The sequence below is a fragment of the Motacilla alba genome, chromosome 4, assembly GCF_015832195.1.
Source record: "Motacilla alba alba isolate MOTALB_02 chromosome 4, Motacilla_alba_V1.0_pri, whole genome shotgun sequence".
Classification (NCBI taxonomy): domain Eukaryota; kingdom Metazoa; phylum Chordata; class Aves; order Passeriformes; family Motacillidae; genus Motacilla; species Motacilla alba.
Genome location: NC_052019.1, coordinates 47,517,735 through 47,535,929, shown reverse-complemented (window position 1 = coordinate 47,535,929; position 18,195 = coordinate 47,517,735). Strand labels below are relative to the sequence as shown.

General features: G+C 40.7%; 1 protein-coding gene across 4 annotated transcripts; it reads right to left on the bottom strand.

Annotated features, from left to right (window-relative positions):
* Positions 1-958: 958 nt before the first annotated feature.
* INTS12 (integrator complex subunit 12) lies at positions 959-18,160 on the bottom strand. Of its 4 annotated transcripts, none has more exons than XM_038135082.1 (7): positions 18,020-18,160; positions 11,740-11,903; positions 9,738-9,884; positions 9,037-9,224; positions 5,148-5,307; positions 3,698-3,850; positions 959-1,908 (listed from the first exon to the last, which is right to left on the bottom strand). In XM_038135082.1, the coding sequence occupies exons 2-7, from the start codon at positions 11,893-11,895 to the stop codon at positions 1,330-1,332; spliced, it is 1,383 nt and encodes a 460-aa protein (XP_037991010.1). In that variant the 5' UTR covers positions 11,896-11,903; positions 18,020-18,160; the 3' UTR covers positions 959-1,329. The 4 variants fall into 4 exon arrangements, with proteins under 4 accessions (XP_037991010.1, XP_037991008.1, XP_037991009.1 ...); XM_038135080.1 differs by lacking the exon at positions 18,020-18,160 and adding an exon at positions 13,375-17,671; XM_038135081.1 differs by lacking the exon at positions 18,020-18,160 and adding an exon at positions 16,496-17,671.
* Between the last annotated feature and the right edge of the window lie 35 nt (positions 18,161-18,195).

The following is an 18,195-nucleotide window of genomic DNA, read 5'->3' as shown; positions in this document are numbered from 1 at the left end:
TCCAGGCAGCTGAGGCAATCCTGAGTAAATGAAACTATTCCTTCGGCTATTTAAGGAACTTTAGCCTAAATCTTAATTGTGGAGAAAGGAAATGAGATATGGGAAATAGCTAACATGTATCAAGCTTTACACACACTTAAAATACAGGATGGCAAAGAAAAACAGTAACTTTCACCTACCTATGCCAGTCTGTGTGGTGGGTTGAGCATGGACAGATGTCAGGTGCTGACTCCAGCTGCTCTGTCACTCACTCCCCTCCTAAGCTGGGTGGGGGGGGGGACAGAAACTAAGATGGAAGGGTCACAGGACAAGATAAGGAGAGTGAGAGATCACTCACTAATTACCATCATGGGCAAGACTCGGCTTTGGGAAGATCAATGTGACTTATTACCCATCAAATCAGAGCATGATAAAGAGAAAATAACACTGGCCATGCAAACCTAATACAGTCCAAGATGTTTTCATGCTCCCCTCATCATGGAAGGAATGAAGGGAAATTGCCACGTGCTGGTCACAGACAGCAAGACTCAAGGTCATTTTCCAGTGCCCACCTTGAGCCAATTCTAAGCTGAACACAATCTGGAGCAGCTGGGATGAAGAGAGGGAGTACAAACCATGAAGAACAGCTCAGGGGTAACAGTGGAGAGCCGGAGTACCTGATACTTCTCAAATACAGGATGGTTCTCTACATTTTAAGAAAACTTGAAGACAGTTTTGACTCTCTTCTGCTCTTTTTAGTTGAAGTTTCTCACTGTATAAAACCAAAGCAAGCCAATTTAGCAAACTGCCAAACCAAAAATCTCAATCTAAATACACTGTTGTTAAACAGTTAAATTTTGAAATGAAAGTATTTTTTCCTCTAACAAGCTTTATAATTTGAGGTAATAAACTTCACGATATTGAACATCCGAAGCATTTTAAGTATTGGAATATGGGGCGAAAGAAGAATGGCAATGACTTCCCAGATTAATAATCCTTTTATTATTAACATTTAAGAATGATGGTTTCAGCAAGTTCAATTTATTATCTACACAAATGTGGGGGTTTTAATATTAAAAAATACCTGACACCTACAATTTCAAGTTTCAGTGCTTTGAGCTACAAAACCAGGAGCACATAATAATGAATTCCTTTAACAAATTCAATCCACAGATCTGGAAAGGCAGAAGGAATACCAGAATTAATAAAGTTTGACCTTCTGTATTACATAAGGTTTGGGCTTCCCTGATTTAACCTCTTTCAGTCCAGTACCTGGGGGATTTCCTTTAAGAAAAACACCGACGCCGCCGTCTCATGGAACACAACGAACAACATCAGCCAGCGGCAAGACTACTTCTTGAGCTTCTTTTGAGCGGCCTTCTTCTTGACCATTTGTAGCCGTTTCATGGCGTTCAGCTGGGACTCCTGCGAGGTCGGGCCCTTGAGGGACGCTGGCTGGTTGCCGCTGTCAGCCGCGGCTTTGCCGGCGCCGCCCGCGCCGCTGCCCGCGGAGCCGCCGCCGTTGCCGCCGCCGGCCTGGCTGCCGCTGCTGGGGGCGGCGCTGCTGGGGCTGGGCAGCCCCGCCTTGCTCACGTTGTCGCTGCTCACCGAGCGGCTCAGCGTCGTCTTCCCCAGGGTCAGCGGCGGGGGAGGCTTCAGCTGAACGGGGTTCGTGCTGTTGTTGGCAGAAGCTATTTTGGCCCCCAGTCCTGTCTTGGAAGTCGCCAGCCCTGACAAACCCACGGGTTTCTGGTTATTTGAAGAAGCTGCGGGTTTCCCGCCGGCACTCTGTGCTGTCGATCCCAGTTTGGCAGTTGATGGGTTGGCAGAGGAGGTTTTGGCTGCAAAAGCAGCCCATCCTGTAAGGCCACTCGTTGCTGAAGAGGAAACGCTTGTACTGGCAGAGTTCCCCGAAACTGCTGCTGAGGTCTAAAATAAATAAGCACACTTATTATAGCAGCATCTATTTGTGTAACACCTCGCAGCAGGAATACACTGAGCCTCTGATTCAGTTCTTTTCCCAGGAACACCCAGTGGACAATATTTCATCACTGGTCACCACGGTTGAAAAGTACCACCGAGAACAGGAAAGGATGCCAGGTGCAGCCAACTTTCAATCTCCCAGGCCCACAGAATCCTTTCTCCCCTTTCTTCTGCACGCTTTGCAGACTACCACACAGCACTGTGATCCCTCCATAAACAATAAAAGCCCAAATTTGTGAACTATATAAAAAGGTGGTGGCTTGTCTTCTTTTTTATTTGCTTACTGTTGTTACCAGGCATCGCTTTTCAACAAGCTGACAGAAGCTCATGCAAAAATCAGACACCGAGCAATTAAGTATTGCATTTATTGCAGTCTTACTGTCCGAGTAGCAGTATCTAAACTGTTTCCTTTCTTCTTGGTTCTTAGCAACTTGTACCACAGAGAGAATTAAAAAAAAATGCAAAGTACTATCCTATAGTCTTTTCCCATTCGGGTACTGCAAAAGACAAACTTTCTGACAAACATGGGTTCCCTTTGCCTGTGAAGCACTGTGCTATCCACACTGAGTTCCCACACCTCAAACCCTACAATCCCTAGGCTTCAGGTGAGGATGATATGTTGATTTAAATCAGAGTTAGACCGAATGGCAGAGTCAAAACAAAAATTAAACATCTCTATTCAAGTAAAACTCCTTTTATAGTATACCCAGACAACTTCTAGACAGTAAAGTTGATGGAAGAAATCAGGCCCCAGGTCTTACACCCTGTTTAGGCACATAAATAACTCTGCTGAGGTGAAAAAAGTCATCCACAAGCAAAAGTGCTAGAGCAATACCCATCCCAGTATTCATGATGGTTTGCTCCATCCAGGCAGAGCAACGGCAAACATAACACTGAGCACATGAATAATTGCTTTGATTTTGAGATAAAGCTGTGTTTTCCTAAGAAAGGGTCATGCTTTATTAGACTGCTCTGTTATTTATTACACTGCTTCTGGTTTACCACCTTTGACCAATTTGACCTTTTGACAATATTTTAACTTGAAAAACAGAAACATGAGGCAAAGAACAGAATCACAGAATGGTTTGGGCAGGAAAGGACCTTAAAGATCATCTTGTTCCAACCCTCCTACCATGGGCAGGAATGCCACCCTCTAGATCAGATTATATTTAAGAAACCCCTAAATTAAATCTCACAAAGTCAGCAACACTTTCCCTACAACGGAATCACAGAACCATCTAGGCTAGAAAAGACCTTCAAGATCATCAAATTCAAGTGGAAACCCAGCACTGTAAAGGGCACTTGCCATGAGAAAAAGGCTTCCAAGTGTCAAAATACACCTAAGTTACTTGACTAGAGAGAGCAAATAATGCATTTTATACAATTCATAGAATCATAGAATTGGTCAGGTTGTGGAAAGGACTTTGAAGATCATCTAGTTCCAACCCCCGTCCCATAGGCAGGGATGCCTTCCACTAGACCAGGTTGCTCAGAGCCTCACCCAGCTTGGTCTTGAACACTTCCAGAGATGGGGCATCCATGTGTGAAGTGAGGTTTTTTCCCCACATTCTTTCAGTGTTCATGCAAACCCACTATGCTCTGGTACTACTCAGTCCACATAGTGTAGGAGAATATTTTCAATTATGGTTCTTATGTGAAAAGATCTAATTGAAAAAAACCCTATTATCTGTGCAGTGAAACAAACTCTTCCTCTGGTAAATTTAAACTACATTACCTTGACTTCTGTTCTCTTGAATGCCAGAAAAGCTGGTGGGGTCTCAGGTTTTAACTTGATTTCTGGTTTCTTGACCAATGGATCCTTCAAAGCTGGTGCAACTGAAACCACTGCAGGAGCTGGTTTTTGAGGTGGTTTTTGTGTCTTCTGAGCCTGTGTAAGTGGTAGGAAAAAAACACCATGAATAAGTTACAGGCCACATAGCATGGACTGTTTTGACTGTTAATAAAAAGCATGAGCATTTTTGAGATTGCAATTTAGCCTTTACAATTTCAGGTTTAATGGTCCCTGAGAAATGCAGGCAACAGGGGATGCAGAGATGTGCTGGGTATGATACTGAGGACAGGGTCCAGCCAAAAAGCATCCTGAACAGAGCTTGCTATTTCAGTGTGGAAAGAGTGGCATTGTTGATGCTTGGAGAGCAGGAAAGCACTGGGCCTTTACAGGACTAAGGCAAAGACAGGTGAACTTGCAGAAGACAAGGACACAGTCCAGCAGTACCGGCATGTAGGCTGCAAGAGCCTGCTAACAAGTGGCAGGCAAAATGGCAGAATTCATGCCAAAGCAAAAAAAGGAAAGGCCATACTAAAGGCAACTGCTCAATGGCTAAACTGGCTACCCTGTGCAGGAACTGACCTCAAGCACACATTCCTCTGAGTTCACAGGCCTGATGATCATCAGAATAATAATGTATTTCAGTCAATGTTGGTACATCCTAGGCCAGGATCTTACTTTACCTTCTTTCCTTGTTTCTTACTGGAGCCATTTCAACAGATAACACTTGCTCAGCTATCACAGAACAGTTTCAAAACACATTTTCTGCTGTAATTTTTTGTATTCTGGGTGTGATTTTAAAACATCAGAACTGAAGTCACTCATGTTGCATGCACCCAAAGCTCTTATGTTTCTTTCTCATAATAAGATGAGTGGGAATCTGGTAGGATACTGTTCAGTCATGCAGATAAATCAAAATAAATGCTTTTTTTTTTTTTTTTTAACTGGAATGTGCTACCCTCAGCTTATTTTTGACCCTGAGAAGATTCAACATGTCAGATTGAAATTAGCAGTCTTGTCCTACAAGAAAAGAACCATTCATATCCAAAGCTGAGAAGAAAACTTAAACTGCAGGGCTATTACTAAAAGCTGAGTATCACCTGAAATAAAAAAAAAAAGGTTTTAACTTCTGCTTGCCAAGCAGGAAACAATCCTATTTCACTCTTCCTCACTCACCTTCTGATTTTTAAAAAGTTTTGTTTAGGAAGTGCATTACAGAATACTCTCTGAGATGCTACATTAAAAAACACAGCTGCAGCAAGGGAAGCACTGCTGAGAAAAATGGTTCTCCAATGTGCTTCTTAAGACTTGTCTAACCCAGGAAATATTCTCACACAGTAGAAACAGCCTGCTGTATTCAAACAGTGCTCACACGAGACAAAAAACTGACTCCTACCATTCTCTTCATCTGCCTGGTACAGCGGGCACAATACCAGACAAGTCGAGGATCATTCACTTCCTTGTCTGTCACCTGAGGTTTATGGCAATCCTGGTGGTAGAGATTATGGCACTCCTGACACTCCACTAGCTGATTCACAAAAGTAACTGTCATTTGCCTGCAGAGCAAATAGTTAAGAACAGATTATGGGAGAAAGCACTTAGAGGATTATCCAATTGTTGAAAATTTTGCAAGGCTTAAGATAAAAAATAAAAATATTTTTCCTTCCACATGTATTTTCTACCTGTGGCAAATCAAATGTATTCCTTTTCTTCCCGTATCAGTTTTTCCTAACTAACATTTTAGAAATTTGCTATTTTTTTAAAGGTAATTTCTTTCAAGAGGTTTGAAGACTTCATTCTATTAAACACGTGTATATGACGGTCTTGATTTCCCTGTTTGATTTTTAGAGTAGAGATGTAAGTCTTGCCCGCTTTGGTTCACCTGGGCATTTTATGGATACATCACAGCACGCCAATTACGACTTTCTCATTATAATAGCATATGAGGGACAGTCTCCATTTGGGTAATTTTGCTGTCAGCTGCAGAGCAATACAGTTCAAGAACAAATAATTTCTCAATGACAAGCATGTAGGAGTGCTTTCTGCTGCAGGATTTAAAAAGCATCATCACCCAAGCTCTACGCTACTTTGAAGATGTTTTATTAGCCATCCCTTTGGTCTCTACCCCATAAACAGACACGTGGAATTTGAGATAATACCAGAATCATGGAGAGATGGAATAGAAAGGATTAATTGTGCAGTCCTGCCTTGAAGCAAACATGCAAGCTGCTGGTGAGGGCTTCATTTTGTGTGGGCCTTGCTGAAAGTAATCACGCTGTATAAATGACACATTAGTGATATATACATGGCTGGGAGTCTGCCTGTGAATTACCCAAATACCATTTTCCTAACGATTCCTTCTTTCAGATGACAAATCAAGCTATTTAATTGCTAAGCTGCTTTTGCTCATATCCCCGAGGAGCAGGTACCCAGGTAACCATGGAAACTCTATTTGTAGATACATGGGGAAAGGTAATCCCTTATTTCTTTATATAACAGAAAAACAAAGTCTGAAGGTATTGTCCATATAAGTATTGGAACATTTTCTAGGAAAGATTTCTCTTTTAAATATGCTTCTTAAAAACAGAAAGGGAAACCTTTCTGAAATTCTAGGGTCCATTATTTTACATTCTGGATATTTAAAAGACATTTTGTTTGTTTCTTATTCCTAAATAAACTGTATCAGAACAAAGAGTCTCAAGGAAGGAGACTCACCCTATTTTAAAACTACAAAAACTAATCCCCAACTGATTAAAAAGTGATGAACTCTTCATGCTCAGAAACAAGTTAAACCACTTACTTTTTAATTATGAGATAACTAAGAAACATACTTAATGATTTTTTAGGTTTCAAAACAAACAAGTATTGAAACCTAAAAACCAACCAAACAAACAAGTATTCACAGAAAATTAGGTTGTTATTTCCAAACCAGTCTTTTAAAAATATTTTTTTGTGAGGAAAACTTCGCTATCATCTACAAATTTTATGTAGTATTTCCTGTAGTATATCCTCTTTGTTCAACTGAGGAGCCCGTGAGAAGCCTCCATAGCTGGTGAGTTGTCCTGTTTTCCCCAGTCTACAAGTACTGGAGAGGATGCAGTTATTTCAATACTTCCCCCCTCCTTAGGCCTAACTTAATAAAAAGAACAAGAAGAAAAACACCACAGGCATCAACATTAATTACTCCTAATCACTGTGAAAATACATTTGACACTTGGCAAATCTTGAAGAAACATTTCATGCCTCTGCTTTAGTTTTTACATCTCTAAAAAGGAACAGTAAATATTCAAAAACACTTTTTTGCATTTGTGAACTCACAGCTGGGTTCTTGTTAGCTTGCCTTCTTAAGCTATATAAGTATAAACTCTTTTGCTATGAACTCCACCTACTCTGCAATTTGACATGTTTTCATTCACAATTGTTTGAATAATTGAGTTAATAGAAGATGTAATTTTAAAAACATGCAGGGATGTTATTATTTTGGCTCAAGATATTACCCCAAAGAGGGTGCAATAAATAGAGGAATACTGTCTGACCAATGTGCTGGATTTAGAACTTTAAAGCACAAGTCCTCTGAAAAACATCCAGTCCAGTGTGAGCTGGAGACAGACAACCACGTGACATCAGTTTCAGCAGGTTCCATGTAAAATGAAAACAATCCAGAGTGTCGAGGTGACTGTTGCCACTCTCTCTCTAATGAGTTGTTCCTTCCCCAGCAGTGCTTCTCCCTCTGTCTGGCATCAGAGATATTTTAGTTAGCCAGGGTAGGTGCATCTTTTGCAAGAACACTCAAGTTGGTGACCATGAACGGGTAGAAGCAAAGCCTTCAGCAGCCAGGTTAAATAAACGTGGATTGTGGAAAACGAATGGAGCCATGTATCTGGCCTGTGCCTTTCAAAGTCTTGGCTACACTGGGCACAGGAGCTGCATTCTCTTTCTTCTGTTTCTTTACTTTGCAAGCATTTCTCATTATGCCTGCAAGTGTTTTTCTTTGCCAGGGAAGACACAGAATTAATCATCCACAGCAGTCAAGACTGAATAAACCAACTTCATTATCCCCTCCTGTCAAATAAGGTAATACCTTACTATTTTTAGTAGCATTTTAACGTACTTGGGGCTTTGCCTTTTAGGAGACAGCAAAAATGGAATTTGCAGGAAAAAAGGTAAAGTTCAGATATTTATATAGTTCTTCCTTTTTCAATGTCTATAGTAAGAAACTAAATATTTGGGCTAACACATGGGAATGACATGAAATCCCATCAGACCCCAACTGGTCACTGTTATAATCATCTGTAACTACAGAAATTTATCCTCTGTGCACTGAGAACACTTTCCTATCTTCACAACAGGAGTGACCATGGAAATGATGAAAGAATAATATTATAGCACACCACTTCCCAACTGACTCAAGCTGAGCTAAAATACATACTGCTGCCAAAAGGCCTGTCCCTCTTCTCTGTCCCGGCTCTACACTCCTGCATTCACACATCTGCCAGCATAAGCATTTACTATTATCGAGTAAATGAAACCCAAATCTACTGAAAAACCCACGTGGAGAGCTGATCCAGGGGCTGATTCAGCTGATCACAAACTGTACTGGCAATATACCTCCCTAAACAGTCCAGGGAAGGAGGTACAATTGGGAGAGCCAAACTGTTCCTTTTGGCAGCATTGGGGCCTAACAAGGATATAAATGATCTGTGAAACAAAATCCTGGTGTGAGTGATTTGATCCTAGGGTAGTTATTTGAAAGTATTTTGTACATGTGTTAACAATAAATGGACTGCTGGTACCATGTTACTAAGTCCAGATTTAGAGCCCTTACTGGAACCTAAAAACAACCTGTCTTCACTGTGAGATATATTTACTGATAAAACATGGCTATGTGTAAACTAATGTCAAATGATTAGGTAAAAAAGAGCAACACATATAAATCTCATATTAATACCACCTAAAAGTGCTTTCAGATGGGAACTGATTTTTTAAAAAATGCTTATCACTAGCCACTAATATTTTGTTTTCCAACAACTGAAAAAATATTTGTCATGATAGGTTTTGCATCTTATCTAGTTTTATTTTTCACTTGTCCTTTCCTGCAGAAAAAAAGCTGGTTCACTCTCTAAAAGCTCCATTTTCAAGAAACCATTCTTATTCATGAAGGAGCCTTAAATGTACTATCAATTTTGGATATCAAGTGATTTCTGAAATAAAAACTTTGAGAAGCATTAACTCAATTTAAAGAAAGGGTAACTACACCTAGCTGGAAAGAAGCAATGTTGGCTTACCTGCAAACAACACAGGCTAATCCCATTTCCATGGCAAAGTCATCAGCACTGGTTTCCTCAAAGCTAGATAAATCAGGCATGGATAAATCCTTGCTCGTCTGAACTGTAATAGGAGAGGAACGAGCCTCTTGCTTCTCCACCCTGGGCTTCTTTGGTGCATCAGCTCCTTCAGCAGGATCCCCTTTTGTCTATTAAACACACACACAGAGAGCGTGAAAATGCAACAAGCTAGCAGATTATTAAAATGAGTTAAAATGGAACAGTTATATTAGCAGTGTAAGAAGGTGTACTTCATGCTGCATACTAACAATGTATTTTCTTTAATTACATATTTTCTTCAAAAAATTTATGAACTAGAAGCTCAAGCTCCCTTCACCTCAAAATCTTTGAAAAACCTTTAGGAATGTCACATTTCAACTTACTACATTTTAGTAATCTTTTGTGAGATAATCTCCTAGGATTTAAAGCACAGAATGGTTTGGAAGGCATCCCTTAAGTCCAACCTCCCCACAATAAGCAGGGAAAACAATCACAGAATAATTATAAGAAGACATTTATCAGATTGCCTAAATGACGACATGACTGGCTAATGTAGCTCACAGGCTAGATGACTGAAGATGAGTTGAAAAGAGAAGCCTTTGTCTAAAACACCTTTGAGTTTATTAACCAAGTTATTTCACTAGAGAACAAAAATAACTTACTTTATCTGCAGATCTCTTTTCTGCTTCTTTTTTCACCTTTTCTGATGCAGTGGGCTTGCCATTGTTGTTGCCAGAAGGCAAACTGGATGAAGCTTTAGGCTCTTGCTTAATGGGTTTGGTGACAGATACTTTTGGTTGCTCTACTTCCTGGAAACAGAAACAAAAATTGAAGCCAAATTCTGCTATTGAGTTCCTACCTAATTTGCAATTAGTGAGATAACAGCACAGGCAAACAATATGCCATACAACACTGATCATCTACATATACACTTTCTATTAAAAAAAAACCCATTCCTTAAAATATTTTCATATCACATCAACAAATTAGTGTTTAAATTGCAGAGAATTAATAAAATCTTCCCTTACCACTCACCTTTCTGAGGAAAAGGTGCACCTTTTCCAAAGACAGATCCTCTTTGGAACATTAATTAAAAAGGAGACATTTCTGCTTTTAAAATTCAAAGAGGTAATGAACATGAATTTTCGGATAATTCTAAGCACAAAATTCAATATAAGCTAAAAACACAAGCTAACAACTGATATAACCAGACATGAATAATTCATTCCTTTGTGGAGAGAAATATTGACTTCTCTTAATCTCAGTCCATATTTGTCTATCAGATTAATAAATTTAGATATCAACAGAAATAAACTGTTCTCATTAATGACACATTAGTGTCAGCAACTGGATAATAATCAGGAGAGCCTGTAAATGAGTGACAGTCACACTGATGGGCATGAGCAAGGTACCCCCTCCCAGCTGGGAAGATGAGAGCAATTCTCTGCTGTATACTGGGGCAGATCCTAAGCCCTGAGCTTCAGCCCTCCAAAGTTCCTTGACTTGACTGTGGTTATCCTGTGCTCCCTACTCTCTTCTTGGATTTCATGGTCAACCACAAATTCACCCTGCAGCCTGCAAATGCAAGGAAAGGAATGCTTTTTTTCATTTCTGACCTTTGCAGCCCTGCCGATATTGGATGTATACTGAAAAGAGAATGAAAGACTTCTCCCTCTGGCCTAAGCCTCAGTTTCACCTGAGGGCAGGTGACTTTCAGCCAAGGTGGAAGTTATTAGAACTGGCTTTCCAAACCTCTTTGCACTGTTATTCTGCTCCCTGCTTCCTCTTTAAACCACACATTTCTTCTTTGAGCTCTGAGATGAAGGGCACCTGAGAGTTTTGAGACCTGTGTTGGGTTTCAGGGAGTTAACGAGATGAACAGAAAGGAGTGAGACCACACAGTAAAGCATGATGTACGCTGAGCAGTACTAGTGCCTTTCAGCTATTTGGACCACGTAGAAATGAAATATTGCAAATGTATCAGCATACAGACCATCATTAGAACACAGCAGGCTGACATGCAGGCATCCTAGGGGAGAACAAGACCTCATTATCCATATGGCAATACACAGCAGCACGAGGATGTCCCTGCTTGGCTATTTCCATACGCTCATCTCAGAGTCAAATATTCTCTCTAGCAGGTGTTCAGTGATTTTCAGTAGATGAAAAGTAATGTTTGTCCACTGGACAGCAATGGTTTCAGCCTGCAAATAATTTCTGCTTTGAACCATTTGGTGGTTTTCTCATATGACTTCATCGACAGAATTTCAAGGAAAGACATACAACCTTATTGGTAATAGCTTATTTTGTTTCTTATTTCTCTGTGGCAAATGTAATCTATATCTTAAAGAACTTTTAGCTCTGAAATGTAACAGCAGAAATACGTAAATTTGGGTGCACCTTACACAGCATGTCTGATATAACGCTGAATATCTGTTTTAAGTCTTGGTGGATCAACAAGGTAAAGAGATTTTTTTTCCCATTAACTTCCATTAATTGAAAGGATTATGTTGTATGGAAAAGGGGAATGAATATGAACACTCCATAATTACATTTTTCTCAACTTCTGATTCTCTTTTAACTTTCCAGGTGTAAAAGAGGAACCCAGAATAGCAGGAGCTTTATCAAGGCACAAAGAAAGGACCATGCTGCCCAACACAGTACCTTCTGAGAGGGACGATAGCTCGAGTCAGTTCCTCTGGCCAACGACTCGTCAAGAAGTGCTTTCAGCTTTTCAGCAGAGTCCTTACTCTTTGAGTGCAAAAAGCCCAGGGCCTTCAGAAAAATGGGATCCAGCTCCAAGTTCACTGTAGCAGCCATAGTTGTGTCTTCGACATGAGTTAAAAGGAAAAAGAAAAACAATGACAAGTTTATTCACATGGAGCATAATTCAAACAGCATGTGGCAAATAGAAGATTTATTTTCTTTTAAAAATTTAATTCTATTAAACCGCAGCAAGGATTATATGTGAATTAATTATCATTAGAAGATGGCTGCGAACTTCAGTGCTGCAGAACTTGGAATATGACTGGACATCTGAAATGTCAAATTAATTCTCTGGCATATATGATATTCAGAAATGAATACTTATGCAAGTGAATTTTCATCATACTTACATAAATGAAAAAAATAATATTCTTGATATTTCATATATAAAAATATTGAAAAGCATGCAAAATAAATATTAACTTCAAGAAAAGCAATTACCATCCTTCTCCTTAACACTTTTTGCACATACAGTGATTTCTAACTCATTGATCATTTAACTAGGAAAAATCTTGCTTGTAGAAAAATTAACTTTTGAAACTTCTGAAAAGAACTGCTCATTGTAGCATGTAAGATATAAACAGCTAGTGTATTATTATATATATACATATATATATATAAAATAGCTGAAAAATAAATTGTTAAATTTATGTGAAACAGTGAAAAAATCTGTAATTCAGATTATGACCTATCCACATACTCATGTAACAGTCTAAGTGTAGTGTCAGATAATGACTATCCAGAGCTGTGAGATGCCACAATGTCAACGGAAATAGAATAAACTGAGGAAAATGTTACCACTTTAAAAAACTGTTTGCCTCATAGCAATATATTCCTGCACTCTGGAGCACTGCATTAATTTCTTTAAAAAACTCTAAGGAACACCATTTACACCAGAAATTTTTCCTACAAAGATAGATACCTAACTTAAATCAGTAAATGACAATTAATAATTTAAGAAATAACATGGGGAGTTTCCTGACCTTTTCTAAAAATGTATGAGAAGTGTTATCGTTAATAACACTTATTGTTAATAACACTTATTGTTAATAATCCCTTTAAGTCTCATTTAAAACACATCAGGATGTTTGTGGGTTTGGGCTTTCACCTACAATAATCTAGAAGACATTCTTGAAAAGCCTTTCATCAGTTCTTTCATCAAAAGCACTGTCTGGACAGCTTTTTCAGATGGAGCTTCTAAGGTTTTGTCTGATGAACTCCTTTTGATATTCATGGCAGTGAACTTTTACCTCTCTGGCCAAAACACCAGCACTGGCAGGCTGCTCCCTCAACACCTGCCTACAAGTCCCCAGGAACCTTTATCTCATGCTGAGCTTTCACGAGACACCAGAGAATCGCTCGACTGAGATCATCAAGGAGTTCAACGTACAGAACTTCATAGGGATTTTATCAATGGACCCAGCAGAGAGTTAAGAGACCTCTTCAACAGCCTCCTCTCTCTTCCTTAATCTTTCCTACTTAACAAATCATTTTCTGGTGGCCACAGAACTTCTGCCAGGAAGTGCTACCCACCAGCTACTCAGCTGTATCACTGATCAAGCACAGAGTGCAGCGCAAGCCCCGTCCTGGCAATTCGGTCTCTCTCTGATGATGACAAAAAGTGAATTCACAGAGCACAGAAAGCACATATCCCCTTTTCTTTAACCATCTGCCTCTGAAAAATGCTCAGGCTGCTCTTGAGATCTATGGGTAGATTATGTCCCACATTTCTTTGTTCTGTGAACATGCCTTCCAAGTGTCAGTACCACATACTCTTAAACCAGGACTCTGCTAAACCTTCTGTTGAATGAAAACCGCAGAATCGAAACACTAATTTCAGAAATTTTGTAGAACTCTCTGTTAAAAAAAAATCCTTCAAGTTCTTCTCTGAGGGAAAGAAGAATTCTATCAGGAATATATACTTATGTACATGAGAAACAGGCAACCTCGACAGTCATTCACAGCCATTCTCTAATATTTTGAGAAAAAATGTAAACATAATTCAATTTTCATCTCTCTGAAGGTAACACTTCCCAGATTTGTTTCTAGCTCTACCTTTTTAAAGACATATATTGAAAGGAACTGTTAAACCCCAAATTTCACAAGGGTTCTCCATATTTATTCCTTTATTTGCTATGTAATTGCAGCAATTCTTTCTCTGTTCTTGAGGACAATTATCATGTCCCAGGCTACTACACTCACGACTACCATATCACAAGAAATTTCTCATGAGAAGAGAGAAAACTGGGCTTAGTAAACAACTCAATATGCTCAGTTTAGGCATGTATCTTCAAAGTTAAAAAAAAATCTATTAGTGAATTAGAGAAGGGAAGCATATTCAATGCAAAGATGAACACATCAATAACTGTCTTAAAAACAGCATCATCTGAAAAAAGCAAATTGATAACTATGCGCTCCTTACGATAAGGACCATAATAACACTGCTGTCTAACAGGTTACTAACATCTGTCCTGGTCCAAAAGGCAAATTATTGCTTTTGGTAGTGGCCCTTTCCAGATGTTTGCAGATCAAACTGTTTTAAAGTATCTAACAGTGGTTTGACACTTATAAACCTAAGATCCAATTTCACTCATTCGTCTTTTCATGCACAAACTGCTCCTCTGGCAGTCAGGTCAGCATACAGCAATGTGACAGCCATGAGACAAGGCCAGCAGAGTGTTTCAATGATGATGGCATAGGCTATTCTGCAAGACAGACCTCCTTGACTTTCTTCTTGAAGCGGAATCTTCGTATAGGAGATAATTAAAACACTACTTAGAAAACAGCAGGTATGACACTGTCTTTTCTGTATTAGATTGATAATGCAGCTGTGAGATCAGAGGGCTGTGTTAAAACCCTTGAACCCTGAGCAGAACAGATTTTGCACCAAGCAAGCAGACTCTTTTGCAACCCAGCACTCACCCATCAGCCCAGCCCTAAAAGCACCTTTCTCAACTTAGGTCTCTGTTACCTCCCAAGGTGGGTTTTTCTAAGTGATTTAAATCTATGGGGAAACATAGATGTCATTCAGTGAGTTGTTATTCTTAAAACACCCAAGAAGTTTGGGATTCTTTCATTTCTTGAGTATACTATTGTCTTCTGCCAAATACAATCAACCTTAACTGTGCACTCCACAGAACACATGGTCTTCCAATTTAAAACTGATTCCATCTATAGGGCGTAGCTGCCCTCTTCTTCTTTTCACTCATTTGCCATCTACTGTTTTGCGTATCTGCCCATGTGTTATCTTATTCATCATAACTTGCAGCTAAATGGATCTACTTCCATCACATTTTCAGATTTGGTCATATTTTCAACCTTTTGCTTCTGAGCTCCAATTCCTATTATTTTCTGAGGCAGGTGTACCACTAAAGATATTTTTCCAAGAAAGTACACCTCCTCTATTTACATTGCAATGCTATTATGGACTTCTGCTATTATGCCATCCTTTTATAGACTCATCAATATTTTTATTTTTTACTGCCACTTATGATTAAAAGGCCTTTCACTCACATATCCTTTTCAGCTACATTCAAGATCTGTAGCAGTTACCTTAAAACACAGTCACATGAATCAACAGCTTATGATTCCTTTCAACACTCTCACTGCACTGTTTTTCATTTACCGCCATAAAATCAATTCACTTTTCCCTGTCACTTTAGATCCTTTTGTTCCTCAGAATTTACCTTCTTCCTGTCTACATCTATTAACAGTGACAGTGGCAGATTTTGTTTATTTACCAATAATGCCTCTTCCAGGTCACTTTCAGATCTCATGAGTCTGAAAAGAGTAGATCAAGGAAAATCTTAAAAGTGGGAAAAAATGAATTGCTATTTTCAGTTTTTGCTACTTAAGTATCTTAATCAGCACTTGATTTATGACAGGATAATTTCTCAGTTACTTTCCACAAGGGACATTTCAAAACTCACGCACTTCAGTAGTCTGGATAACTGTATTAATGAGAACAATTGTATTAATCAGTTCTAATTTCCTTGTCATCGTCTTCAAAGAATCTTTTAAGACACATATAAGATCTCCTGCTACAGAGTTACTGGTACTGGCATCCTTAATTTTACATTCCATTCTACAGCATATTTTATAATGTTCTTTTAAATTAGTATTCCAATCAATATCACTGTAACCAGCTTATCTAATATTATAAAAATTGCACTAATGCCCTGTATTTACTGTTTCCTCCACAGAAACAGTGAATTATTTCAGGATTACAGAATCATTCCTTGTGGAAGGGACCCCACAAGGTCACCATCTGCAACCTCCTGTTCAGTGCAAAGTCAACATTGAATTCAGACCAGCTTCCACCTGGATCCTGAAAATCTCCAAAGACAGGAATGCAAATATCTTTCTGGGCAACCTGTCCCAATGCCTCATTGTCCTCATTTCCTTGCTTTGAATTTGAGGTTTTAAGTTGTGCTGTCTCTCATTCTCCCACTGTGCATGTGAGTAAGAACACTGGCTCTATCTTTCCAATAATATCCTCAGGAAAATTATAGCTCCCATTATATCCCCCTAAGCCCACAGCAGATGGTATCCAACACTCCCTCCATCTCCAGATCTAGCTATTTAGTCACAGAGGACATGCCAATTGATCAGGCATGATTTATCCTTGGTAGATCTGGCTCTTCTCAGTTTTTACCTTCTCATGCCACAACTGGGTTCCTCCACGATCCTTCCACAGCAGGAAGGAATGAGGCTGACCAGTCTGTAGTTCTCTTGCTTGTCCCTCACCCTTTATGAAGATAAGATTTGCCTTTCTCCAGTCTTTGGGATCTCCCCCAGTCTCATGGCCTTTAAAAGATGACAGGAAGCAGCTTTGTCAGAAGACACTGTCAGCTGCTGGCACCCTTGAATGCAGTCTACCCGGGCCCAAGGACTTATCAGGGGAACAATCCTGCTTCAATCCTCTTCCACAACTTGTAGTTCCTCCCCTCCTTAAGCTCTGCCTTGTGACAAAAGGCCTTGGGAGACCTTACAGGTCAAGTCTGTTGCAAAGAAGACATCAACTATTTGACCCTGATCTGTTTCTGCTATCACTAACACACTTGTTCCACACAGCAGTGGTGACATATTTTCCTTGTGAGTCCTTTTCTTGATAAATGGCACAATCCTTGTGAGTGCCTTTCAACTTAGAATATTTTGTGATAATTGTACCTGCACAACTGAGATTTGCTAAGCCCTGCTACCACTGAGCTTCAATATTCTGCAGAAAATGGACCTGAAGATGTTTTAACACGTCACATCTCATCGGCTTAAGCCACTGGTAAATCGAGTACACCTCCACTACTGTTTACACCTTTGCATTATTCAGTGTCTGCACTGAAACTTATCAAGTGTACAAATTCCAGGGTATCATCCTCCTGGAAATTTCTCAGAGAGAGAAGCAAACTTTAGTTAAAAACCAGTTTCTGAAACAGTTACGCCAAAGCCACGACGTGACCCTCCGCAACCTACTCGCTGCAAATTCTCCCTGGGATTTCTTTTTACGAACGAAGGAAAGGCCTCTCATCTGAAAGCAACACTTCAGGATGCTCAAAAGAATAAAATACCACCCTCCTACAACCATTGCCCCGCACTATCCTCCTCAGGGCCGCGGCTCCGGGCGTGCCCAGGAGGAGCCGTCCCTTGGCACCATCGTGTCCCACAGGGACAGCGCGGCCGCCGCTCCCTCCGAGCTCCCCCGGACACCCCAAACTCACCCGGGCCCGAGAGGAAGAGCGGCCAGGTGCGCCTGAGGGCTCCCCTCTTCCTCCCTCCTGCAAACACCCTATTTCTCCCACCCAAACTCACTCTTACTGTCCTCTCCCAGCCCCTTTTTTCTAGTCTCAAACGCCTCTTCCCGCTCCCAAGCCCCCTCTTCCTCCCCGCCACCCCCAAATTCCTTTTCTCTTCCCCAGACCCCTCTGCCCTCTCCCAGTCTCCCTCTTCCTCCTCCCTCCCAAACTCCCTTTGCCTCCTCCTAAATCCCTCTTCCTCCCCCCCTCACAAACCCCGCTTCCCCTCCCAACCCCAAAATTCCCTCTTCCCGTTGCCAAGCCCCCTTTTCCCTCTCTCAGCTCCCCTCTTCCTTCGTCCTCCCAGCCGCTCTCTGCCTCCCGATCCTCTCTTCCTCCTCCCAAGCCCCCTCTTCCAGGCCCCGGAGAACCGCCCGCTGGTGTCTCACCAGAGACGAGAACGAGGAGGAGGAGGAGGAGGAGGAGGAGGAGGAGGAGGAGGAGGAGGAGGAGGAGGAGGAGGAGGAGGAAGGCTCCAAGACAGGTCCGCCGCCACCGCAGTCCCCCCGCGCAGCGCGGGCCGCGGGCGGCAGTTCCGGGCGGTGCGTGCGGGCCGGGGCGGTGC

Bases quoted from the DNA above. Each gene is read 5' to 3' on its own strand.
- INTS12 (XM_038135082.1), bottom strand. From the start codon at position 11,895: ATGGCTGCTACAGTGAACTTGGAGCTGGATCCCATTTTTCTGAAGGCC. The intron at 9,885-11,739 runs GTACTGTGTTGG...TTCTGTTTCCAG, and splicing joins GCTATCGTCCCTCTCAGAAG to GAAGTAGAGCAACCAAAAGT. The intron at 5,308-9,036 runs GTAAGCCAACAT...TTTGCTCTGCAG, and splicing joins TTAGCCTGTGTTGTTTGCAG to GCAAATGACAGTTACTTTTG.